The following is a 27,070-nucleotide window of genomic DNA, read 5'->3' on the forward strand; positions in this document are numbered from 1 at the left end:
TTCTTCTTGAAGGTGGGTTTGGCTAAGTATAAATCCTTGACTTACATTTCCTTTCCTTGAATGTCTTTAATGGATAACACCGTTGTATTGTGACATAAGGCATAGCTGTCAGGAAGTGTGGTGACAGTCTTACTTTCTTTTGCTTTTAAATGACTTGGTCTTTTTGTTTGGATACTCAAAGGATGTCTTTTTCCTTAAAATCTAACTTCTTAAAATACATTTTGCTGTTGGTTTTTTGGTTTTTTATTTTAGTACATGGTTGGTTGGTTGGTTTCTTTTCATAGACTTCTGTTTTCGAGTGTTTGGGGTTCACAGTAAAATTCAGCGGCGAGTACAGAGAGTGCCCATATACCCCCTTCTTCCACACATGCAGAGCCTCCCTAACCATCACTCCCCACCAAGAGTGGTGCGTGTGTTACAGTCGATGAATCGACACTGACACATTATTATCACCCCAATCCATAGTGTACCTTAGGGGTTTCGTCTTGCTCTTGTACTTTCTGTGGAGTTTTGACAAATATTTACTGACCTTTACCCACCGTTTCAGTATCATACAGACTAGTTTCCTGCCCTAAGAAACCGCTGTGTTCTACCTGACTGTCCCTTCCTTCTGCCAAACTCCTAGCAACCATTGATCATTATACTGTCTCCATAGTTCTGCCTTTTCCAGAATGTCTTATGGTTGGAATCACACAGTGTGTAGCCTTTTCAGACTGACTTCTATCACTTACCGGTATGCATTTAAGTTTTCTCCATGCCTGTTCCTGGCTTGACAGCTCATTTCTTTTTAGTGCTGAACAATACTCCATTGTATAGATATATCACACTTTGTCAATAAAGGTTATTTAATAGGTTGTTCACCTATTGAAGAATATCTTGGTTGTTCCCAGGTTTGGGCGATTATAAATAAAACTGCCGTGATCATCTGTGTTCAGGATTCTGTGTAGACATAAGTTTCCAACTCATCTGAGTATATGCCAAGGAGCCCAGCTGTGATTGTATGGTGTAAGAGTATATTTAGTTGTGTAAGAAACCACCAAACTGCCTTCCAAAGTGTCTGTGCCATTTTGCGTTCCCAGCCATGTGGACTGAGGGTTCCTGTTGCTCCGCGTCGTTCAGCAGCATTTGCGGTTGTCACTGCTGTGGGTTTTAGCCACCATAGTAGGTGTGCAGTGGTGTTACACCTTGTTTTAATTTGCAGTTCCCGAACGGCATACGATGGGGAGCGTCTTTTCATAGGCTTCATTGCCTTCTGTATCTTCTTTGGTGAGGTGTCTGTTCAGATCTTTGGTGCATTTTTAAATTGGGTTTGTTTTCGTTTGGTTTGGTTTTTTTAATTCCTTTTGGTAACTATGTAAGGTGATGGATTTTTTAAAATATAAATTTATTTATGTACTTATTTATTTTTGGCTGCATTGGGTCTTTGTTACTGCACACAGGCTTTCTCTTGTTGCAGCGAGTGGGGGCTACTCTTCGTTGTGGTGGGTGGGCTTCTCATTGTGGTGGCTTCTCTTGTTGCGGAGCTTGGGCTTTAGGCATTTGGGCTTCAGTAGTTGTGGCTCCCGGGCTCCAGAGCGCAGGCTCAGCAGTTGTGGCGCATGGGTTTTGTTGCTCCATGGCATGTGGGATCCTCCTGGACCAGGACTCAAACCCATGTCCCCTGCACTGGCAGGTGGATTCCCAACCACTGCGCCACCAGGGAAGTCCTGGGTTGTTTTCTTATTTTTGTTCTGAGAGATTTTTATGTATTTTGAGTAACAGTCCTTTGTTTTTATTTCATTTGTAAATATGTTCTCCCAGTCTGTGGCTTGTCTTCTCCTTCTTCTGACAATGTCTTTCACAGAGCAAAAGTTTTTTAAGATAAATGAAATTAGCTTATTAAATGTCTTTCATGGATTGTGCCTTTGCTGTTGTATCTAAAAAGTCCTTGCCAAACCCAAGGTCACCTGGATTTTCTCCTATGTTATCTTCTAGGAGTTTTATAGTTTTGAGTTTTACATTTAGGTCTGTAATCAATTGCGAGTTAATATTTGTGAAGAGTGTGAAGTTGTTTATTTGCCTTTGGATGTCCAGCTGTTTCAGCACCATTTGTTGCTAAGAAGACTGTCCTTTCTCCTTTGAATTGCCTTTGCTCCTTTGTTAAATGTTAGTTGACTGTACTTCTGGGCTCTCCGCTTGTTCCTTGCTGTTCTTTCATTAGTATCACACTATCTTGATTACTGTAGCTTTTAGTAAGTCTTGAAGTTGGGTAATGTTACTTCTCCAGCTTTGTTTTTCTCCTTCAATGCTGTGTTGACTAACCTGGATCTTTGCATCTTTATGTAAGCTTCAGAATCAGTTTGTCAGTATCCACATAATAACTTGCTGGGATTTTAATTGGAATTGCATTGAATCCATATATCAAGTCAGGAAGAACTGACGTCTTGACAGTGTTGAGTCTTCCTATCCATGAACATGGAATATGTCTTCATTGGCTTAGTTATTCTTTCATCTTTTTCATTAGAGTTTTGTAGTTTTCTTCATCATGGTATGTTTTTTAATATGTAGTTTCCAGTCTTTTTTAGGAAAGTATTCTTGAATTATAGTTTTTTGAGTTCTTTGTTCTGTTCCTTAAGTCTACTTCAGGGACTTCTAGGTATATGTTGGATCTTTTTTGCTTATCACTTTCTCTTGAATCCTTTTTGTCAATTATTTTCTTTAATTAAAATTTTTTTCTCCTATTTACCTTCCATATCTCTTAAGACATTGTGTGTTTTGCTTATATGATCTTGTGTTTTTTCTAGAATCTTTATTTTTCAGATTTTTTCCTTCTTTTCTGAATTTTCCTGAGATCTATCAACTGCCTCATTTCTGATTCTTTTCTCACTGTAATTGTATTATAATTTTAATTTATAATTTAATTTAATTGTAATATTGTAATTTATATTTTTATGTTGTTCTCTTATATCTTCTACCATGTTCCTCATTTTTCTATTTGATTTTTAAGTAATAGGTTATAATTTAATTTGTTTCATGGATTTTTATTGTCTCTGGCCCACAGAGGACACTTGGTGTTGTCTGGAGACCTTTTGGTTGTCACTGATAAGGTTACTACAGGTATCTAGTGGGGAGAGGCCACACAGAGTGCATATTGTAACAAGTGTTCTCCCCAAACAAAGAATTATCTGACCCAATAGTGCCAAAGTTGGGAAACACATCTATGAGGACATTATTCTACTTCTTCTTTTTTTAAAATAATTAATTAATTAATTTGGTTGCACTGGCTCTTAGTTGCAACAGGCCGGCTCCTCAGTTGTGGCTCCAGGGCTCCTTAGTTGCGGCATGTGAACTCTTAGTTGTGGCATGCATGTGGGATCTAGTTCCCTGACCAGGGATCGAACCCCGGCCCCCTGCATTGGGAGCACAGAGTCTTATCCACTGTGCCACCAGAGAAGTCCCCCTATTGTACTTCTTTTTCTTTTCTGACAGTAACTTTGTATAGAATTTAACAATGATCCTTTTATGTTACTTATTTTCATGTGAAATTAGATTTGCTAAAATTTTAGGAAGGAAGAGTGGGTAAAAATACCTTTTCTAACTTCATAACTTGAGCTTCCTCTTCTGTTATTTTTATGACATGTTTAAAAACCATGGCCTCCTAGAGTCTGAGCTCTTCTGTCTTTGCTCCTTTCCCCCTCTTTTCTCTGTCCTTTGTTTCTGTTATCCCTGCACAGATCAATTTGGATTTTATTTCCAGCAATTTCTCCTTAATGTGGGGCTTTGATCTCGAAGGGAGCTTCAGGTGGTTAGTTTCAAGAATTCTTAGGAGCAGACTGCCCCACCCTTTCTGACTTCTCCATTGGTCCTTCCTTTTAAATGAAAATTGGAATGTGTAAAAACACTTCCTGTTCTGGCTACTCTCCTTAAATTGGCCCATTGTGCTTGCCTGTGAATACTTGCTGGCTTTTTGGGGTTCTCCTGATCTGGGGTCTATCGGGTGCCCCATTGTTTCCCTCTGCTTTCTTTTGCACAGATGCTATTGCCACCTGAGTCTGGAGCTGACTGTGATTGGTCCCTGTTCACATGTGTTTTGAGGGTTGTGAGGTCACTTAGATTTGCTTTAGATGTTATTTGTGGGTGTTTGGTTTTCTTGGTTTTGTCTCTTTTGTGGAGGGGTTCAGGGAAATTTAAAAAAATAAAACAAAAACCAAAAAAACCTATGTTCTTTGCTATCTTGCCAGAATTTCTCTATTTGGCTTTAAATATTTAAGCCATGGAGGATGTTCTCTAAAAATTTTTGTTGAATTTGACTATTCTTCCCTTCTTTAACATGTAACACCTGTACTCTCTACCCAAGAAAAAAAATAATTCATGAGGGAAGTTTGCCTATAATTTTCCTTTTTTGTAAAGTGCTTATAGTGGTTTGGAATTAAGGTTTTCCTGACTTATGAAACAAGGTGGGAAATGTCGACTGAAAAAAAAATGCACAACCTAAAAGTTGAGAATTATGTTTTATTTGGTGAACCAAACTGAGGACGTAAGCCCAGGACACAGCATCTCAGACAGCTCTGAGGGGCTGCTCCAAAGAGGTAATGGAGGAGCTAGGATATATAGGGGTTTTTGCAACAAACACCAGGTAGTCAGAACTTCAAAAGATTGCTGTTAATTCGAGAAAACCAGACATCTCAAGTTAAGGTATTAAGCACTCTTCTGTGTATGGGAGGATGCAAGAGTCTGGGCTCACTGAAATAATTATTTTTGATATTTACCTTTCGATATGCACCTGAGCTATACGGGGCCAGAATCCTGTGTTTTCTCATCTTGAGTCCCCCCAGGGTGCACCATTGGGGAGGGGGGCGGAGGGGGATGGGGAGTGGCTGCAGCAGTGACTGTTTGATGGGGGGGGGGGCATCCTGTTTCTATCCTGAGTCCCCTCAGGGCTCACCATAGGGGCAGCTGTAATGTGATGGCTTACTTTGTTTATGAATATGGCAGGCAGCATTTATTATTGACAGAAACATTCCCATTTTGACTATATTCTGGAAAACTTTGTGAAAGATTAGTATTATTTTTTTTTCTTAAGTATTTGGAAGAATTCACTTGTGAAGCCATCTGGACTTGGTGTTTTCTCTGTGGGAAGACTTAAATCATAAACTTAATTTATGTTGTGATTTCTTTTGTGTCAGTGGACCATTTGCAAGTGTTTTACATTTAATTTCCTAACATTTGGGGGTTTTTCTAGTTATCTTTCTGTTGTTGCTTTGTAGCCTGTGTTGTGGTTACGGAACATCATAGTGTACATGACTTCAGTCCTTTGAAATGTTTGGTACTTGCTTTCTTGCCCAACTTATGGTGTCTTTTTTTTTTTTTTTGGCGGTACGCGGGGCTCTCACTGCTGTGGCCTCTCCCGCTGCGGAGCACAGGCTCCGGACGCGCAGGCCCAGCGGCCACGGCCCACGGGCCCAGCCGCTCCACGGCACTGTGGGATCTTCCCAGACCGGGGCACGAACCCGTGTCCCCTGCATAGGCAGGTGGACTCTCAACCACTGCGCCACCAGGGAAGCCCCTATGGTCTCTTTTGTAAATGTTTCATATGCATTTGAAAGGAATAGGTATTTCACAGTTACTGTATTTATGTATGTATTGGGTTGGCCAAAAATTGCCTTCAGTTTCTACATAAAAATAAAAGACACATTTTTCATTTTCATCAAGAGTTTTATTGAACAACCTATTCACCCTTTTGTTCCACTACCTTCTGCCGTTTTTCAGGCAACTTCATAATTCCATGTTCCCAAAACTTTTTATCTTTTTGAACAAAGGACTGTTCCAGGTGCCTTTTACAGTTTTCCAGGGAATTCAAATTATTTTCATTATGAGAATTCTGTAAAGACCGAAATAAATGTAAATCCGAAGGTGCGATGCCTGGTGAATACGGTGGATGAATGAGAACTTCCCAAACAAGCTGTAACAGTTTTTGCCTGGTCATCAAAGAAACATGCGGTCTTGCATTATCCTGATGGAAGATTATGCATTTTCTGTTGATTAATTCTGGGTGCTTTTTGTCGAGTGCTGCTTTCAGTTGGTCTAATTGGGAGCAGTACTTGTTGGAATTATTCATTTGGTTTTCTGGAAGGAGCTCATAATAGAGGACTCCCTTCCAATCCCACCGTATACGCAATATCACCTTCTTTGGATGAAGACCGGCCTTTGGTGTGGTTGGTGGTGGTTCATTTCACTTGCCCCACGATCTCTTCTGTTCCACATTGTTGTACAGTATCCACTTGTCATTGCCCGTCACAATTTGTTTTAAAAACGGAACATTTTCATTACGTTTAAGTAAAGAATCTCATGCAGAAATATGGTCAAGAAGGCTTATTTTTAGCTTAACTTACATGGAACCCAAACATCGAAGCAGTTCACATAACCAGGCTGGTGCAGATGATTTTCAGTGCTTGATTTGGATATTTTGAGTATGTCGGCTCTCTCCTGCATGGTATAACGTTGATTGTTCTCAATTAATGTCTCGATTTGATCTCTATCACCTTCAACTGGTCTACCCAACCATGGAGCATCATCCAGCGAGAAATCTCCAGCATGAAACTTCGCAAACCACTTTTGACACGTTCGATCAGTCACAGCACCTTCTCCATACACTGCACAAACCTTTTTTTGCATTTCAGTTGAGTTTTTACCTTTCTTGAAATAATAAAGCATAATATGCCAAAAATGTTGCTTTTTTTTCTTCCGTCTTCAATATTAACATGGCTACACAAAAATTCACCAATTTTGTTAAGTCTATTTTTATTTTTTATTTTTTAATTTTATTTATTTTTTTGCTTGAATAATGCTTCTGGAGTTGAATTTTTTTTAACATCTTTATTGGAGTATAATTGCTTTACAATGTTGTGTTAGTTTCTGCTGTATAACAAAGTAAATCAGCTATATGTATACATATATCCCCATATCCCCTCGCTCTTGAGCCTCCCTCCCACCCTCCCTATCCCACCCCTCTAGGTGGACACAAAGCACTGAGCTGATCTCCCTGTGCTATGCAGCTGCTTCCCACTACATTTGGTAGTGTGTATATGTCAGTGCCACTCTCTCACTTCATCCCAGCTTACCCTTCCCCCTCCCTGTGTCCTCAAGTCCATTCTCTACATCTGCGTCTTTATTCCTGTCCTGCCCCAGGTTCTTTTTTTTTAGATTCCATATATATGTATTAGCATACGGTATTTGTTTTTCTCTTTCTCACTGACTTTACTCTGTATGACAGACTCTAGGTCCATCCACCTCACCACAAATGACTCAATTGCGTTTCTTTTTATGGCTGAGTAATATTCCATTGTATATAGGTGCCACATCTTTATCCATTCATCTGTTGATGTAGGTCTTTTTTTTTTTAATGCACACTGATTTGATAGCTGTCACATGCAGTCTAACAAAATTGTTTCAAATGAAGTAAAAGACAACTAAGTGCTACTAGAGCCATCTTACGGGAAAAAAATGAACGAACCTTTTGGCCCACCCAATATATTCTGTGTTGCTTAATCATGATGTTTAAATCTCCTGTATTTTTAACTGATTACTTGTCTGCCTGTTGTATCAGGTACTGAGTGAAGAGCATTAGTATCTCCAACTGTGTGTGTGGATTTTTTCATTTTCTCCTTTTAAGTCTATCAATTTTTGATATTTATGCTTTGAAGCTAAGTTATTTAGTGCATAGCAACTTAAGGTGTTGCCTTAAAGTGTTTAGACCATTGCATTGGTCACTTTGTGCATCTTCCTGCTGCATTTATTGTTATGACATGTCCATTTTTATCTCTAGTAACATTACTTTCTTTAAAGGCTGCTTTATGTCCTATTACAGAGCTACACCAGCAAGCATTCTTTGGGTTAATGTTTCCGTAGTATATCTTTTTCTGTAGCCTTTTCTTTCATTTTCTCTGACTCCTTATGTTTAAATGTGTCTCTTATCTGAAATCTAGCCCCAGAGTCTTTGCCTTTTTTTTCAGAGAGTTTAATTTATTTACATATAATGTAATTACTGATTTGCTTTGATTTAGCCTGTGTATATGTTTGTCCCTATATGTTTTTTATTTGTCCCATCTGTTCTTTGTTTCTTTATTGTTTTTTTCCTTTCATTATTTTCACTCCTCCTTTTGGATTAATCAAACATTTCATTTTTATCTTCTATTTGTTTTTAATCGTACATTTTTCATTTGCCCTTTGTCATGGTCCTAAAGATTACCATTTGCATCCTTGCTTAATTCTACCATAATGCTCATTTATATATATCTAAATTTAGTATTTATATCCCTTCTCAAACCATGCACAGTCCTTTTACCAATATTATTCTGTTTATTCCCCTCTAAACCCTTTATGCCACTATAATTATATATTTTATTTTTATATCTTATACAACTCATAAGGAGCATCATTATTACTGTTATTATGCTAAACAATCTATTTTTTTACATTTACCCATATTTTATTCTTTACAATGCTCTTTATTCCTTCCTGAAGTCACACACTTCCATTTGATATCTTTTTCTTTTAGTGTGAAGAACTTCCTTTAGTATTTCCTGTAGTGCAGATCTGCTCTTCGTGAATTCTGTCAGCTTTTGTTTGTCTGAAAAGATTTTATTTCACCTCCAGCTTTAAGGAGTATTATCACTGGGTATTAAACTCTAGGTAGATGGAGGTGGGGGGTTGGTCTGTTTTTGCTTTATTTCATTTTGTTTTTTGCACTTTAAAGGTGTCGTTACATTTTCTTCCAGTATCCATAATGAGGTCAGTTTTATGTCTTATTTTTGTTTGTTTGAAAGCAATATATGTTTCTCTCTTAGCTGATCTAGTAGTTTCTCTTTGATTTTCAGCAGTTTTACCAGGATATGCCTAGGTAGAGTTTCCTGTGCTTTTAACCTGCTTTGGGCTTTCTCAGCTTCTTAAACCTGGAGGTTGGTATCTCTTTTGAGTTTGGGGAAAATTACGTCCCTTAGGTCCTCCTGTATTGCTTCTGCCCATTTGCTCGTCCTCATTTTGGACTCCAGTTACATATATTCGACCCTTTGAGTTTGTCACACATGTCTTCTGTGCTCTGTTCTGCTTTTTTACATTTTCTCCTTTTTGCTTCAGTCTGTTTAAATCTGTTGAGCCCTTTAGTATTTCACTGATTCTGTCTTCTGCTCTCTCTAACCTGTTAAACGAATCCAGTGGGTTCCTAATATGATACTGTGTTTTTCAGTTCTAAGATGTCCATTTCATACTTTTTATAGATTACATTTTTCTGCTGAAAGTATTCATGGATTTGTCCATTTGGCCCATCTCTGTTTTTTTGACCATATTAATCACTTATTTTAAGGTACCTCCTTGATAAATCTCATAACTCAGATGTCATCTAGATCTGTTTCTGTTGTTAGCTAGATCTGTTCTATTTCTGTTGTTTCTTTTTCTTGGTTTTCAGTCATTTTTTCCTGTTCCTTTGTTATAAACCATGCTTTATAACATAGAGCAATGAACTTTTTCTATAAATTGTTAGATTGTAAATATTCTAGGCTTTGTGACCCCATATATACATATTCTTCTTCTTTTAAAAATTTTCTACAGCCCTTAAAAATGTAAAAGTTTTTCATAACTTGTAGGCTATACAAAACCACAGCACAGGGGCTTCCCTGGTGGCGCAGTGGTTGAGAGTCCACCTGCCAATGCAGGGGACATGGGTTCGTGCCCCGGTCCGGGAGGATCCCGCATGCCGCGGAGCGGCTGGGCCCGTGAGCCATGGCCGCTGGGCCTGCGCGTCCGGAGCCTGTGCTCCGCAACGGGAGAGGCCACAACAGTGAGAGGTCCGCGTACCACACACACACAAAAAAAAACCAGAGCACAGGTTAGAATTTTTGTACCTGAGTTTTACAGTATTTGATTGGATGCCAGACATTGTGGATGAAAAATTTAATAGTCTCTGGGTAATGTTATCTTTCTTCAAAGAAGATTAGTAAGTTTTCTTCTTAAAACTAAATAATGCCAGCAGATTGCCTTGATACTGTTGAAGTTAGTTGGGGCCTGTTTGTTTCCAGGCGGTAGCTCTTATTCCTACACCTTGATCTGCCTGAGACCTCCTCTCAGTGCTGATGATGTTTGTTCACCATGCCCTCTGCATTCCCGGGACCTGATCTCTACTCTCCCTCCTGACACCGTCCAGCTGCTCATCTTTGCCCAGCACGTCACCCTCCTGGCTGCTGATTTATGCTGGTTTTCCCAGAGTGTTGCTTGTGAATGAATGCATAGTTTAGGAGTTAGCCGAAAATAGAGGGGATTTTTTTGTTGTGCTAAGGGAACTTTTTGGTGATTTTTTCCTTGCAGTCTGGGTCACTTTGTAACCACAGACTTATTAGCCCAGTAAGACTTGCCTTCTGCCTGTGCTGGACTTAGGAAGTGCCCGCAGGGAAGCTGGGATGGAGTGGAGCTCATCCTAGCATTTGCTGCTCTCAGTTGTGGCCCAGTGCCTCCTGCCTACATCACTTACTCCCCAGTGCTTCCAAACAGCTTTTTAAATATTTTTTGTTGTTGTTCATCATTTATATTTATTTTCAGTGAGCAGTTAATCCTGTATGAGTTACATTGTCATGGCCAGGAAAACAAGTCCCTACATCTTTTTAAACTAACTTTTTTTTCCCTTGACTATAATAGTATATTTTCATTGTAAAACATTAGAAAATACGAAAAACTGTGCTGTAGAAAATTGAAATTACCTAGAACCTTGCTGCCTAAAGATTATGTTCCTGTTAATCACATAAATTTTGTCTTTATTTAAAAATATATTTCTCTTGTTATAAAAGTAATCTGTACACATAATTAAAAATGCCAAGTAGCTCTGGAAGTCTTTTACGAAAAACTAGTTCCTAGGCCTCACTCATCACCTTATTTTCTGCTTCCCAAAGTCAGCCACTTTCAGTTCTTTTAACTATTTGTTTTCTTATTTATCAACATAATTATTAATCATATACCTCTACTATTACTTCTAGATTTTTAAAAGTGTTTATTATTATTATTTTAGTTTTAGACATTATCTATGGACTTCCTACTTTGGAAGATAAGAATTTAGCTGCCTTTCCTCCATCTTTTTTTTTCCCTCTGATCTCTCCATATATGACAGTACTTCCTATCCCCAGATCCTCCAAATATACTTGTAATTTTGGTGAAATCATTGTACAGTGTTGGTATTACTTTGACCATGTATATTCTGATCAAAGCTGTGGTAATTGTACCATGACTACTTTTCTTTCTTGCACAATATTTTGTTTTCCCTTTAGTGAATAATTGCTTTGTTTTTCACAAGCTTATTTCTAGTTTGTTGCCAGACTCTTCCCTAGATATGTTCATCTCTTCTCAGATCATCCAGATACATTAGGTATTATATGGGTCTAATCTTCGAACCATTTCTTTGGAATCGCCTCTGACCTGCTCCAAACCAGATGAGTTTTTCCTTTGACCTGCTGGAAAGATGTCATCCTGGCCTCTCCGCTAACCTGTCCTGATGTTAGATCTCTTATTGTCTGGAGTCCATGGCTTCTTTTTTCTTGATATAATCCCCCATTTTACTGGCATCTATGGGACATGGTGTGTGTGTGTGTGTGTGTGTGTGTGTGTGCGCGCGTGCGTGCGAGAAATCGCTGCTGTCCTGCGGTGTCCAATCTTCCCTCCTTCCTTTTTAGTACTAGCATCTCCCCATGCCCCCACACCCACTTTGGATTTGTGTTGGTGCATGGCTGCCTAGGCAGAGACATCATTTCCCAGCTTCCTTTTGCAGCTGGGCGTGGCCATGGGAATAGGTTGTATCCAGAGTAAAATAGCCGTTCATATGGCTTATAATTCTTTTTCCAGCTTTATTGAGTTATGATTGACAAGTTTTTAAAATTATGTATATTTAAGGTTTACAGCATGGTGTTTTGTCATAAGTATACCCCGTGTAATGACCACCACAATCAAGCCAGTTAACGTGCCCATCACCTCCCATAGTTAGCATTCTGTGTGTGTGATGCGAACACTTAACATTTACTTTCTTACCAAATTTCACGTGTACTATACATTATTGGCAACTGTAATTAACCATGCTGTGTATTCGACCTCTAGAAGTTTATACATCTTATGACTGAAGCTTTGTACCCTTTGCCAACATCTCGGCATTTTTCCCGCCTCCCAGCCCCTGGCAACCACCATTCTACTGTCTGTTTCTGAGTTCGACATTTTTAGATTCCAGTCATACGTAATATCATGCAGTGTTTGTCTTTTTGTGTCTGACTTATTTCACTTAGAATAGTATCTTCCAAGGATTTCCTTCATGCTTAAGGCTGAGTAATATTCCACTGTGTATATATATATATATATACCGCATTTTCTTTATTCGTTCATTGACACTTAGGTTGTTTCCATGTCTTGGCTACTGTGAATAATGCTGCAGTGAACATAGGAGTATAGATACCTCGTCAAGGTATCTGATTTAGTTTCCTTTGGATAAATACTCAGGAGTGGAACTGCTGGATCATATGGTAGTTCTATTTTTAGTTTTTTGAGGAAGCTCAGTACTGTTCTCCATAGTGGCTGCACCAATTTACATTCCCACTAACAGTGCACAAGGGTTTCCTTTTCTCCACATTCTCATCAGTATTTGTCATCTCTTCTCTTTTTAATAATAGCTGTATTAACAAGAGTGAGATGATCTCTCACTGTGGTTTTGATTTGCATTTCCCTGATTTTTAGTGATGTTGAGCCACCTTTTCATATATCTGTTAGCCATTTATATGTCTTCTTTTCAGAAATGTCTCTTGAGTTCCTTTGCCGATTTTAAAATTGCTGTCATTAATAATGGCAAAAAAAATTAATTTGTCCATCTTTTTGCTGTTGAGTTGTTTGAGTTACTTAAATATTTTAGATGTTAACCTGTTATCAGATATATAATTTGCAAATATTTTCTCCCATTCCGTAGTTTACCTCTTTATTTTGTTGATTTTTCCTTTGCTGTGCATAAGCTTTTACTCATGTAGACCCGCCATTTTGTTTTATTTTTGTTTGTGCTTTGGTGTCATATCCAAAAATTTCTTACTAAGATGCATATGCTCTTTTTTGAAGTGCCTATTCAAGTGTCTTCCCTATTTTTCCATTATGTTGGTTTCCCTTTGGTTTTCAGGAGTTCTTTGTATATTCTGGTTAGAAGCCTTTTGTTAGTTACATGTGTTGTAAATATTTTGTCTTTTAGTGGCTTGTCCTTTTAAACTTGTCCTTAAAAATGCCACCTGTAAAGAAAAGGACTGAATAAATTGGACTAGAATAAAATTAACAACTTCTCTTCAAAAAATGCCATTTACTAGAATGTTGAATAGAAGGGTCGTGTTCTTGATTCAAGGGAGTAAATGTATCATGTTAACTCAAGTCTTTTTTGAAAAATACCTATTTTCAGATTAAGGAATTCCCTTCTAGTCTTGTTTTATAAAGAGTCATTAAATTTAATCTCACCCTTTTTCTGACTTAATTAAGATGATTGTATGATTTTTCTCCTTGATTATATTAATGTAACAAATAACATTGATTGATTTTCAAATATTAAGCAGGCCTTGTCAATATTATCACTTTTTTTTCATTGTTACCAATCTTACAAGATTCCATTTGTGATTTTCTGATTGTGAGTGAATTTCATCATGTCAGAGTCTTTTGGCCATTTTGCTTTTGCTTCTCTGTAAATTGTGTGTATATTCTTTGCCTTTTTTTTTTTTTTTTTTTTTTTCTTGGTACGCGGGCCTCTCACTGCCATGGCCTCTCCCATCGCGGAGCACAGGCTCCGGACGCGCAGGCCCAGAGGCCATGGCCCACGGGCCCAGCCACTCTGCGGCACGAACCCGCACCCCCCGCATCGGCAGGCGGACCCTCAATCACTGCGCCACCAGGGAAGCCCCCTCTTTGCCTTTTTTATATTACATTTCCAATTATTTTTCTTGTGAATTTTTAATCTGGTATAAATAACCTTTATCTAGAGTTTTTTTCTACTCTCTGCTATTTCACTTATTTTTATGCTATTTTTGGCCATACAGAGTTTTTTTTTCTTTTTTTTAAATTTTCATGCAAGTATATCTTTTATTTATATCTTCTGAATTTCCTTTATTGGGTGAAAAATTGGGCAAATCTTTGGATTAGATAGATAGATAACAGACGTGATCACATGTGCATGCATGTACGTATATAATCTTTAACCTAGCTGGAATTCTAAAATATTTTCCTTGGTTGCTTTTATTTCACTTTTTTATAGTAGTATTTTTTTAATTAATTAAGTTATTTATTTATTTACTTTTGGCTGTGTTGGGTCTTTGTTGCTGTGCGCAGGCTTTCTCTAGCTGCGGGGAGCAGGGGCTACTGTTCATTGCAGTGTGCAGGCTTCTCATTGTGGTGGCTTCTCTTGTTGTGGAGCATGGGCTCTAGGTGCATGGGCTTCAGTAGTTGTGGCACGCGGGCTCAGTAGATGTGGTTCGCGGGCTGTAGAGTGCAGACTCAGTAGTTGTGGTGCATGGGCTTAGTTGCTCTGCAGCATGTGGGATTTTCCTGGACCAGGGCTCGAACCCACATCCCCTGCATTGGCAGGTGGACTCTTAACCACTGTGCCACCAGGGAAGTCCCATCCTTGGTTGTTTTTAGACAATTATTATTTCAAAGGAATTTTAAGTTCACTTTATCTAATTGAGTATTATGATTAGAATTGTATTAAATTTGTATATTGATTTTTGGAATTTTTTTTCTTTAAATTTTTGGCTGCACCCCGCAGCATATGGGATCCCCAACCAGGGATCAAACCCTCACCGCCTGCATTGGAAGGCGGAGTCTTAACCACTGGACCACCAGGGACGTCTTCATGATTTTTGGAATTTTTTTTATTTCAAGAATTTAAGTATGTCTTTCTTTTTGCACCAGTCTTGTTCTGTGTTTTTCAGTAACATTTTGTTTTGTTCATTTAAGTTCTAAAACCTTTTTTGGTAAATTTATTTTTATACAGTGGGTATATTTTTATCCTTATTAAAATATAGATGATGTATTTTTTCCATTTCCCTAGGTTGTTATTTCTAGTTAAAATAAAGGTATTCTTTCTGTTACCCAGCTATGTAAAATTTTATAGCCAGACTCCTTACTGAATTATTTCATTATATCTATTAAGTTTTTTTTCTTTGACATCATAAATCTTATAAATGTGCAGATTATCTCATCAGTAATAAGAAATCGGTTTTTTTGTCCAGTATTTATTTGATTATTCCCTTTCCTTCTCACTGCATTTGTTAGACCCTCCAGAGCAATCTTCAGTAATCATAGTGCTGTCTGGCATCCTTGTTCCTGGTTTTAATAGACATTATTTTATAGCAGAACACTTAGACTGAATGAACAGAGCACAGACATGACCTCTGCCACTGTCACACTGTCGATGAGACTTGGTGAAGGGAAGATGTTCCAGAACATGGGCAGCACTGTAGTTCTGTTCTCATTGACCAGGAAGAAGTAAGAAGTAAAGCAGCTCACAAGCACCTGCACACAGCTGTTTTTCCTAAGGAGTTAACCAGGCAGTGCCTGCTAGCCCAGTGTTATAGAAGGACATGGGCAACACCAAGGCCCCACTTGACTTCAGTGATGATGAATCGAAGTTGGGACCAGGGAGCAAGGCTCTGTGTTTTTCTCCAACTGTTCCAGCCACATGTGTTCAGACACGACAGGCAGAAGATGGAATTGGTATGGAGTTGGGGTTTTGCCGTGAATACCGTGAGTTGAGGATGTATGGAAGAGAATGTTTTTAATGACGGGCTGTAGATGGATTTTCATGGGGATGATGGGGAGAGAAACCATGGTAGGATCAGTGCATTTTAGGTCCTGGTCGGGTACCATTCTTTAGAGTTGGGGTAGTAGAGGGAGGTGAGTGGAAACACAGGATGTTGGGAATTAGAAGGTGGGGTATTTAACAGTGAACTTTTTGAGGCGCTGCACTGAATGACAGGATCTCTGAGGTGTGAGCATTGGAGTGACGGAGGGGGAAGAAAACATCATGGAGATGTACTGACCAGCCCAGATAGATACAGGAAGGCTTACTGGTGTAGACAGAAGTCCAGCAGATTAGCTAAGACAGAATGGGTGTTAGGGGAGCTCCCAGTAGTGAGCTGGGAAGGAGCTCCTCCAGGGAGCGGGCCAGGCTGACCTGGGCACCTTCCAGGTAACTGCGGTCAGCTGCTCTGAGCTGAGTCCATCCTCTCCTGGTGTCAGTTTAAAGTATGGGAAGTCTCTGAGCAATTACCAGAAACACACAAAAACAGTTAGTTCATAATTTTAAAAATATCATTTTGACATAAATATATCATTCTGACATTTATATATATATGTGTGTAAAAGTTTCATCTAAAGGAAAAGGCAAGTAAGCCACCTTCGAAATGTATTTTTGTTTATTTGTTTTTTTTTTTACCCACTTGGTTTTTTTAGCTTTATTGACTATTACCAAGTTTCAGTCTGTTTCAAATAATTAAATACTGCAATTGGGACATTAAAAATACAAACCAACATGCCAAAATAATTGTATTCTGAATGTTACGTATAATATTATACATTTTGTATTACATAAAGGGTTTTATACAGAAAGGTAAGATTTGATTTATGATTATTGAAAATTCAAAAATATGTTTGAACAAAACATTGCTATGCATACATACACAATAACTCAACTGGGATAATCACAACTATACACGAGTGTGGTTATTAAAAAATAAAATTACTTGCATACAACAGTGGTAGAAATTGAAACCTCTTTTTATTAATTTGAGAGTATTATTACAAAATCACACACATATGAATGATGTAACATAATTCTGTATATTTAAGAATCTTTCTGCTTGACACTGAAATATGTCCCTATCCCATGGGAAATTTTTGATTTTAAATTTTTTCATTTTCAGGGATTTTTATAATTCATAATCATTAAAATGTCTATCCATGGGCATAATGCAGACCCAGTCCCAGCAAATAGAAATGTCACGCGGGTCAACCATATCACGTGTGTATTTCACCATAGTTTTAGAAAAATATCCTATTCAGTTGTACAGTTTGGTCACGCTTCATAGTCGTGCCCGTCATTAGTGATTACACACGAGGTGCAGGGCTTAGAGGGGAATATATATGCTGTCGGGAGCTAGGTACTTCATAGTCGTGCCCGTCATTAGTGATTACACACGAGGCACAGAGCTTAGAGGGGAATATATATGCCGTAGGGAGCTAGGTACTTCATAGTCGTGCCCGTCATTAGTGATTACACACGAGGCACAGGGCTTAGAGGGGAATATATATGCTGTAGGGAGCTAGGTACTTCATAGTCGTGCCCGTCATTCGTGATTACACACGAGGCGCAGGGCTTAGAGGGGAATATATATGCCGTAGGGAGCTAGGTACTTCATAGTCGTGCCCGTGATTAGTGATTACACACGAGGCACAGAGCTTAGAGGGGAATATATATGCCGTAGGGAGCTAGGTACTTCATAGTCGTGCCCGTCATTAGTGATTACACACGAGGCGCAGGGCTTAGAGGGGAATATATATGCTGTAGGGAGCTAGGTACTCCATAGTCGTGCCCGTCATTCGTGATTACACACGAGGCGCAGGGCTTAGAGGGGAATATATATGCCGTAGGGAGCTAGGTACTTCATAGTCGTGCCCGTGATTAGTGATTACACACGAGGCACAGAGCTTAGAGGGGAATATATATGCCGTAGGGAGCTAGGTACTTCATAGTCGTGCCCGTCATTAGTGATTACACACGAGGCGCAGGGCTTAGAGGGGAATATATATGCCGTAGGGAGCTAGGTACTTCATAGTCGTGCCCGTCATTAGTGATTACACACGAGGCGCAGGGCTTAGAGGGGAATATATATGCTGTAGGGAGCTAGGTACTTCATAGTCGTGCCCGTGATTAGTGATTACACACGAGGCACAGAGCTTAGAGGGGAATATATATGCCGTCGGGAGCTAGGTACTTCATAGTCGTGCCCGTGATTAGTGATTACACACGAGGCACAGAGCTTAGAGGGGAATATATATGCCGTCGGGAGCTAGGTACTTCATAGTCGTGCCCGTCACTAGTGATTACACACGAGGCGCAGAGCTTAGAGGGGAATATATATGCCGTAGGGAGCTAGGTACTTCATAGTCGTGCCCGTCATTCGTGATTACACACGAGGCGCAGGGCTTAGAGGGGAATATATATGCCGTAGGGAGCTAGGTACTTCATAGTCGTGCCCGTCACTAGTGATTACACACGAGGCACAGAGCTTAGAGGGGAATATATATGCCGTAGGGAGCTAGGTACTTCATAGTCGTGCCCGTCATTCGTGATTACACACGAGGCGCAGGGCTTAGAGGGGAATATATATGCTGTAGGGAGCTAGGTACTTCATAGTCGTGCCCGTCATTAGTGATTACACACGAGGCGCAGGGCTTAGAGGGGAATATATATGCTGTAGGGAGCTAGGTACTTCATAGTCGTGCCCGTCATTCGTGATTACACACGAGGCGCAGGGCTTAGAGGGGAATATATATGCTGTAGGGAACTAGGTACTTCATAGTCGTGCCCGTCATTCGTGATTACACACGAGGCGCAGGGCTTAGAGGGGAATATATATGCCGTCGGGAGCTAGGTACTTCATAGTCGTGCCCGTCATTAGTGATTACACACGAGGCGCAGGGCTTAGAGGGGAATATATATGCCGTAGGGAGGTAGGTACTTCATAGTCGTGCCCGTCATTCGTGATAACACACGAGGCGCAGGGCTTAGAGGGGAATATATATGCTGTAGGGAGGTAGGTACTAGAGCAGCAGTATCACTGGGTACTCACCTGGAGAACACCACCTGGACACGCTAAAGTAGCTACTAAACTAGTTGTCAGGCCTTCAAAAAGGTCAGTACACTCATGTGTACTAACTTGCTTTAATGCTGAAATGTCAAAGTCCAGAATACTTGTCAAGTGAGTTTTAGTACTATCTCACTTTTAAATTTAGTGAGAGCTGTGATTTTAAGTAAAGGCAAACATTTTTCTAACTGATCTGAAAAGCCTGAAAACAATGTCTTTTTAACAAAAATGCCTTTCCAGTTTGAATTAAGTGTGGGTATCATGTGCCTTAATCGTTTATTAATTTCTAGGACATTACAGAACTTACCCAGTAATTACCTGCTGTAATAATGAACTTTGTTCTAAGTGCTGTTACAGATAAAATTCAAGTCACTTTGAGAACGTAGCATGATTTTTCATCTTTTTGTTGTTTCAGAGATTTCTCCTCAAGGGGAGGAGTGCAAACCCTTAATTACTGGAGAAGAAAAAATAAAATGTATTTCACCTGACATGAACCCATCAGCTACTGTTGATTCTTCTGTTGAGACAGACAGTCCAAACTTTAGTGAGCCATCTCCACAGACGGTATTGAAACCAGAAGGAAATTTGGATGGTATGTTTTAATGGGGCAAAATGAGATTGATTTGATTTAATAATACTTTAATGTCTTCTTTATAAACAGATCTTCAAAATATGTATATATGTTTGGGTGATTCATGTCAAATTAAGTTCACTCTTTTTTCTAGTAAACTGGTCGTTTTTTTTTTTTTATTGCCACATAGCAAATCACCCCAAAACCCAGTGTTAAAAAAGAACAGCCATTTTACTCTGCCTCCTGATTTTGTGTGTTGGGAATTGAGTCAAGGCCTGGCTCAGCCCTGTGCTTTTCTAATCCATGTGCTCTTGTCTCTGTGATCATCTGGTCTCATGGGTCCGAGAGGGCTTACCTGGTGTCCTGACAGGTACAGCTCAGAGGCTGGGCCCGGCTCGCCCCTTCCTCTTCATGCAGTCTCCAGGCCTTTCTATGCACTCTTTCCAGCAGGGTGGTCTGACGTCTCACAGGGCTCCCAGACCCCCGGGTAGAAGCCGCTTGTACTTGTAGAAGCTTTGTCATGGAAGCACCCCACCTTCAGATATGAAATTCTGTCTTGCTTATCTAGTGCTGCAAAGCAGATTGCTCCCCACACTTAGTGACTTAAAAGAACTGTTTTGTTTTATCTCACACTTTTGTGCATAAGGAATCGGGAAGGTTCTCCTCCTCCTTGTGGCATCACTGGCGTAGCTCAGTGGTGTTGAGCTGTCAGCTGCGCCTCCTTGGAGGGTGGGACATGGTGTCACTTCCACTTGTGGCGTCTCGGCAGCGCTTGGCTGGGCCTGTTCCGCTGGGTCCCGCCCCTTAGCTTAGTGTCAGGGCCTTGCCCCGTGGTCTTTGCAGGATCGTTAAACTTCTTTCATTGTGGCTTAGGCTTGCAGATTCCAAGGGGGAAGCTGCCGGTTCTCTTCACGGCTGGACGTGGAACTGGCTTACAAGACTCCAGCAGTACTCAGCTGGTCCAGGCGAGCTCACTGCCGGGGCAAACTCAAGGAGAGGGGCAACAGAGTCCCCTCTAGATGAGAGGAACGCTGGACACCTTGCTTCATGTGTGGTTGTCTTTACTTCACCGTAGTGACTTAATAGTTACTTCAGTCGTCTTATTCACTAGAATCATAGTTAACACGTACCTTACGCCTTTTCTTAAAAAGAAACAAAGAAAAACCCTGTTAGGCATATAATAGAGGCTGTATAGCCTAGTGCGAGAGTTGGCAAACTTCTTCTACGGAGAGTCACATAGTAAATATTTTCGACTTTATGGGCAGTACATTGACAAATCTAGTTTGTAGAATGAGTCATATTGTTAGGGCTTAAGGTGCTAGAGAACAAATACTCATTAAAAAATTTTTTTAAGGATCCCCCTCCCCCAATTGCTTACCTCGTATGCATGACCAAAAAATCATTTGAGTAAAAGATAGGAACTTTAAAGATTGGTAAAATACCAATCATCTTTCTAAACTGGACAACTGATTGGAAACTTTTAAAATACAGAGGGAAAGAGTATCTGGATTTTAGGGGAAAAAGTGGTGGTTATGGTGGCTGAAATAAGAAGAACTGGAGAAGAAAAAGAAAAGTTAACAAATGAAGACAGAAACCATTTCTCATTACTAGTTACTTCCAGGAACTATCACCCAGATGAAAAATGAGCCACTGCCAGAAAACAGAGGTAGTACCCTGGTTGTGAATTGTCTGAGAGTCTAGGAAAATAGCTTTAGTGCACTCCAATTATGTTCTCAATATCATTGTAAAAGTCCAGGTAATGGAGTGTTTGGTGCTTCTTGTGTTTTTTTTTTTTGATGATTGCACTTTCCCATCAGTTACTAATCAATGAAATCTTCTCCCCTTCCATATTTCTAACCATAGATAGTGTTATTCTTTAAACTAGTTTTTATACCTTCAAGAAAGCAATTTACATATTACTGAAATTTTAATGAAGAGAAAATTTTTTATGATAATCAAAATACAGTGTACTGTATTTCTTTGGGGTATTTTTACTGCAGTGAAAATGCAAAAGGAAAAGTCTGTTATTTCAGAAACAGCTAGAGAGTCAACACAGTAAGATTAAAGATCTATAGATAAAGTATTAAATTTTTCATTGTAATTACTATTAGTACTTTCGCCTAAAACTAGCTATGATAATTTATAGGAGGTTTATTCCATTTTCTCTCAATGGATTTTGCTTTGAGACCTCTTTCTCGTTATGTTTTTGCCGTGCAGAGCCTGATGACTTGGAGGCAGAATTTCTGCAGGAGCCCAGCGGAGCAGGCGGGGACGGTGGCTCGCCATGGCCTGTGCTCGACGTGTGGGCTAGCGGGGTTAGAGAAGCAAAGGAGGCTGAGTACGTTACCTCTCTCTGACATTTCAAAACCTGGTCCTTTTTTGTAATACCTTTTAAAGAAATAGTGTAATAACCCAATATTACATTAAATCCTGTTATAATACCTTATAAAAATAGTTTAATTTGGGAATAGATAGTATATTCATGTGGTTCAGAAATCCACAAGTGTGTAAAGATAAACAGTGAAAAGTCTCTTTCCCACTTCTTTCCCCATCCAGCAAATTCCCACTCTCTCCTCTTTCCAGACATGTTTAATGGTAATGAATATTAACATAAACAGAAGCAGCAGCGAATATGCAGTCTCCCTCGCTTTTAAATACAGTTGTTAGTATAATGTACCATTTTTAATTTTAGTCAGTAACCTGGGAATTTTTTCATACTGACACACAGAGGGCTTCCTCTTTTTTTGTTATCTCATGGCTATGCAGTAGTCCGTTGTAGGACTATACTATAACTCTGATTAGTCTCCTCCAGTAGTTGATACTACAAATCATGGTACAGTGGATAACCTAAATAATAAGGGTATTTTGCGTGTGTGTAAGTACAGTCATCCCCCCTTATTCAACAGGGTTTCGCTCTTCATGGTTCCAGTTACCTGCCATCAACCACAGTCCAAAAATATGAAATGGAAAACTCCAGAAATACACATTCATAAGTTTTAAATTGTGTGCTGTTCTGAGTGGTGTGATGACATATCCTGCCGTCCCCACGTGTCCCGTGCAGGACGTGAACCATCCCTTCATGCAGCGTGTCCACACTGTGTGTGCTGCCTGCGTGTCAGTCACTTAGTAGCCATCTACGTTGTTAGATCTGCTCTCTGGGTGTCCCAGTGCTCGTGTTCAAGTGACCCTTGTTTTGCTTAATAACAGCCCCAAAGCACAAGCGTAGTGATGCTAGCAGTTCGGATGTGCCAAAGAGAAGCCACAAGATGCTTCCTTTAAGTGAAAGGTGAAAGTTCTAGACTTAACAAAGAAAGAAAAAAATCGTATACCTGAGGTTGCTAAGGTCTATGTTAAGAATGAAACTTCTATCTGTGAAGTTGCGAAGATGGAAAAGGAAATCTGTGCTAGTTTTGCTGTCGAACCTCAAACTGTAAAAGTTACACCTACAGGGTGTGATTGGTGCTTAATTAAGATGAAAAGGCATTAAATTTGTGGGTAAAAGGCATGAACGGAAAACATGGTTCGGTTCTGTCCATGTTTCAGGCATCCACTGGGGGCCCTGAACTGTATTCCCCCTGTGGTTAAGGGGAAACTACTGTGTATCTGGAGGATGGAGACGAAGAAGTATGATTTTATAAGTGTAATTATTATTCTCCCCAGGGATTGTACTAGTTTATGCACTCAGAAAGAATGTATGAAACCTCCTGTTTTCCCCACAGCCTTGCCAAACTTTGGTTACCAAAGTTTTTGATTTTTGCCAATCTGATAGGTAAAAAGTAGTATCTCAGTTTGGGGTCTTAGTTTATCTCTTTCTTTTTATTAGTAAAGTTGAGCACATCTTTTCAGGTGTTTAAGTCACTTTTTTGGCCGTGTAGACCATATGGTCTGTGACGCAGCTGTTTGATTCTGCCTTTGTTCTGCAAAAGCAGCCATAGGTAACACATGAACAGGTGAGCATGGCTGCTCCAGTGCAGCTTTATCTGTGAAAACAGGAGGTGGGCTGGACTTGGACATGGATGCAAAGCTGTACGAGCATGTTTATTGCAGGAGAGTCATAGGAAATCATTTGAAATAGTCTAAATAATCATTAATATGGAAGTAGCTAAAAATACTGTTCTCAGTATTACTGCATAATGGGTATGCAGCACTGAAATAGAATGGAGCTCCATGTATTAATATGGAAATATGTCAAAATATTGAATGATTAACAGAATATAATTATACTGAGTAAAAAACATTTCCATATATTAGAATAATGCTATGATAATCCTATTAAAATTATTATATATCCTTAAGTGAATATACATGTATGTAAATTTAAGGGAAAAGTGTGGTAAGATGTACACAAAACTGATAACAGTAAAGGCAACTGGGAATTGAGTGGTTAGGGGACTCCTAAAAGAATCGTTTTTTTTTTAAGTGAGGTAAAATTTATATAACATAAAGTTTATCATTTTAATCGTTTTAAAGTGTACAATTTGCCACTATATGGTTCCAGAACATTCCCTCGACCCCAAAGGAACCCCTGTGCCCATAAGCAGCCACTCCCCATGTTCCCCTCCCCCAGCCCCTGGCACCACTGATCTGCTTCTATCTCTGTGGATTTGCCTGTTCTGGATTTGACATTTCCTGTGGAACCGTACAGTGGGTGGCTTTTTGCATCTGGCTTCTTTTACTTACCATACTGTTTGCAAAGCTTATCTGTGTTTTAGGATGTATCAGTTCTTCATTCCTTTTTATAGCCGAGTAATATTCATTATATGAATATACCCGATAGGTTTATCCATTGAGCAGATGGCGACGTTCAGCAGATGACGGTGGGTCATTCCCAGAGCTGCGTCTGCCTTGCGGTGCTTTTGAATATAGCACTGCCGGGGGCATCGTGTACAGTTCTGTGCTTGCACACCTGTGTGCAGTTCTTTGGAGTGTATATATTTAGCGGTGCAATTGCCACAGCATATGGTAATTTTATGTTTCACTTGTTGAGGAACCAAGAAACCTTACATTTCAAATGAAGAAATGTATCACTTGTGTGATTAAAAATAAAGAAAAACTTTCAGAAATAAAAATAGAAAATTGCTCAAAATTTAAAACTGAAAAAGTAAAAGTTTATTTAAATTTGAAATGGACTAAAAAGTACTAGCAAAATTAAAACTGCCTTATAAACGAGAACCCCAGAAATAAATTACTGGCAACTTTTGCAAGATATTTTTCTAGTTTTTATATTTGTGTTAAAAAACTAATACATCCATTTAGTTCCCAGCATGTATTGAGATACAAGTTGTGAGTTCTTCTTTACATAAATCAGTTCATTCCCTTTAAGAGTTAAAACGTTTTTGTGCATATTATTCTATTCCTTTTACTGTGCTACCCAGCATTTTTTCAAATCCTAACACCATTTAATATAAATTGGTCTGAAAATTGCTTACTTAATAATATATCTTGACTGTCATTCCATATCTGGTTATACAGATCTCTACTTCATTTTTAAAATACCTGTTTAATATTTCATAGTGTATATCATCATTGTTTTCTCTTCTCTGATATTAAGGGGCATTTTGATTGCTTACAGAAGTGGTTCTCAAACATTGCAACATTTTAAAACAACTGTCTCAGCCTTATCCCCCAAAGTTCCTGACTCACAGGACTAGGGCAGGGCCTGAGAATCTGCATCTCACACAGGTCTCCATGTGTTGCTGACTGACGTCTAGGGGCTGCACTTTGGGAACCACGGGGATGAGAGTGTTGAGCCTGGTTGTTGTGAATGAGTGTGACTGGTGAAGGTTTGAGCGGCTGAAACGTAGGATTGTGCTTATGAGAGACAGTGTGTGTATAAGTGAGAAGAGGATTCAGAAGAGGGATCACAGGACTCTAGTGAACTTGTGCTCCACTCCTTTTGTTTCTCCCACTCTTTTGTCCTTGAGAGCGTTTTTATTTCTAGTAAACCATGTTTTCTTAACTGGCGTTTCTATTTGTGGCAGGTTGGAAGATAGGATCACCATTCAGCAAAGTGAAGTTTCTGAAGATGCAACCCCGAGGAGCATGGGTCACCTTAGTGAAGTTCATGTAGGTGAGCATCACTGTATTGTGGCCTGATTACTTTCTGGAAGGTCGTTAGCCCTAACCTGTTCTATTTGGACTGTATATTAATAGAGAGCATCACTAACCACTAACCTTAATTGTCTAAAAAAATATAATAGGCATAGAGCACTGGACTCCACATTTATTTTTTTATTATTTTTTTGAAGTATAGTCGATTTACAATATTGTGTTAGTTTCAGGTGCACAGCATAGTGATTCATTGTTTAAATTTGCAGATTAGATTCCATTATAGGTTATTACAAGATACTGGGTAGTGTTCCCTGTGCTATATTTGTTGGTTATCTGTTTCATGCACAGTAGTGTGTATCTGTTAACCCCGTACTCCTAATTTGTCCTTCCCGCTCCCTCTCCCTTTCGGTAAACACAAGGTTGTTTTCTATGTCTGTGAATTTGTTTCTGTTTTGTACGTAGATTCATTTGTATTATTTTTTATGCTCCACATATATAAGTGATATTGTATAGTATTTGTCCTTCTCTGCCTGACGTATTTCACTCAGCATTATTTTCTCCAGGTCCACGTTGCTGAAAATGGCAGAATTTCATTCTTTTTTACGGCTGCTGGACTCTGCATTTATAAGCCTGTATCGTTTGGCAATGTGGGCAGTGTAACGTTTTGGTCAGTTATCTTACCGAATGTTCAAAACAGAAAGAATTGCTTGCCAAAGCTAAGCCAGTATCTCGGGACATTAAATAAGTGGTCTTCTTATTTCTAATAGTATTAAGTAAAATATAAGAAGTACAATTTTTTAATATCTAACCTGTAGGAACAAAGATAACCTGGAGCTATTGAGTGTTTAAACGGTACTTTTTCACATGTCCTTGCATTTGTGTCACATTTTTTGAACTTCTGTTATAATGGAAGAATTTAACAAATTAAATCTCCTTTCTGAAAATAAAACATACCTGGTTAAAGTATGTTTATAAGGTAATAAAATCACATATGTATTTGATTTTGGTTTTCATGGAGTTTTTTGCTATGATTCATGTTATATAGTATACTTTTCAGTACTGAGTACCGTATAGACTTGTCATGTAATCTTTCCTTTATTCCACAGAGCCTGGAGTGGGTGGCTCTCCACACTCTGAGTGTGATGTAGTTGAATCTAGGCAACCAGAACCATTTTTCCATAAACACTTGAAAGCAGCCTCTCAAGTCCAGTCAGTCCTCTGTTCACCAGAAGAATCCACTCCACTTCGATCTCACTCTGGTTTACCACCAAGAAATAAAAAACAGAATTCCTTGCTGATTGGACTTTCAACTGGTCTATTTGATGCAAACAACCCAAAGGCAAGTATTCTCCTCAGATGGAAAACGTTATCCATTTGATAACATTTCACATTTACTATTTTTCTTTGATAAGCTATAATATTGAGTTTTAATCTCTTAAAAACACAAACACATACACACGAAAACACACTCATCAAAACAGACAGAAACAAGAAAAACCCTCCATCTTCTCTCCACTGCTGAAAAGAAATTGCCATTGACAGTACAGCTAGGACAAAGGCT

General features: G+C 39.2%; 1 protein-coding gene across 10 annotated transcripts in view; it reads left to right on the top strand.

The window, feature by feature from the left end:
- The window catches only part of NEK1 (NIMA related kinase 1), a 218,232-nt gene that overhangs the window by 162,507 nt on the left and 28,655 nt on the right, over nt 1-27,070 (top strand). For all 10 annotated transcript variants that reach the window (XM_067040071.1, XM_067040068.1, XM_067040065.1 and 7 more), the window contains 4 exons: nt 19,303-19,479; nt 21,676-21,796; nt 25,440-25,528; nt 26,616-26,848. In XM_067040071.1, the coding sequence (XP_066896172.1) occupies nt 19,303-19,479; nt 21,676-21,796; nt 25,440-25,528; nt 26,616-26,848 (620 nt within the window). The remainder of the gene's footprint in view (nt 1-19,302; nt 19,480-21,675; nt 21,797-25,439; nt 25,529-26,615; nt 26,849-27,070) is intronic.

Source organism: Kogia breviceps, chromosome 8 (assembly GCF_026419965.1).
Source record: "Kogia breviceps isolate mKogBre1 chromosome 8, mKogBre1 haplotype 1, whole genome shotgun sequence".
In the NCBI taxonomy this organism is placed as follows: Eukaryota; Metazoa; Chordata; class Mammalia; order Artiodactyla; family Physeteridae; genus Kogia; species Kogia breviceps.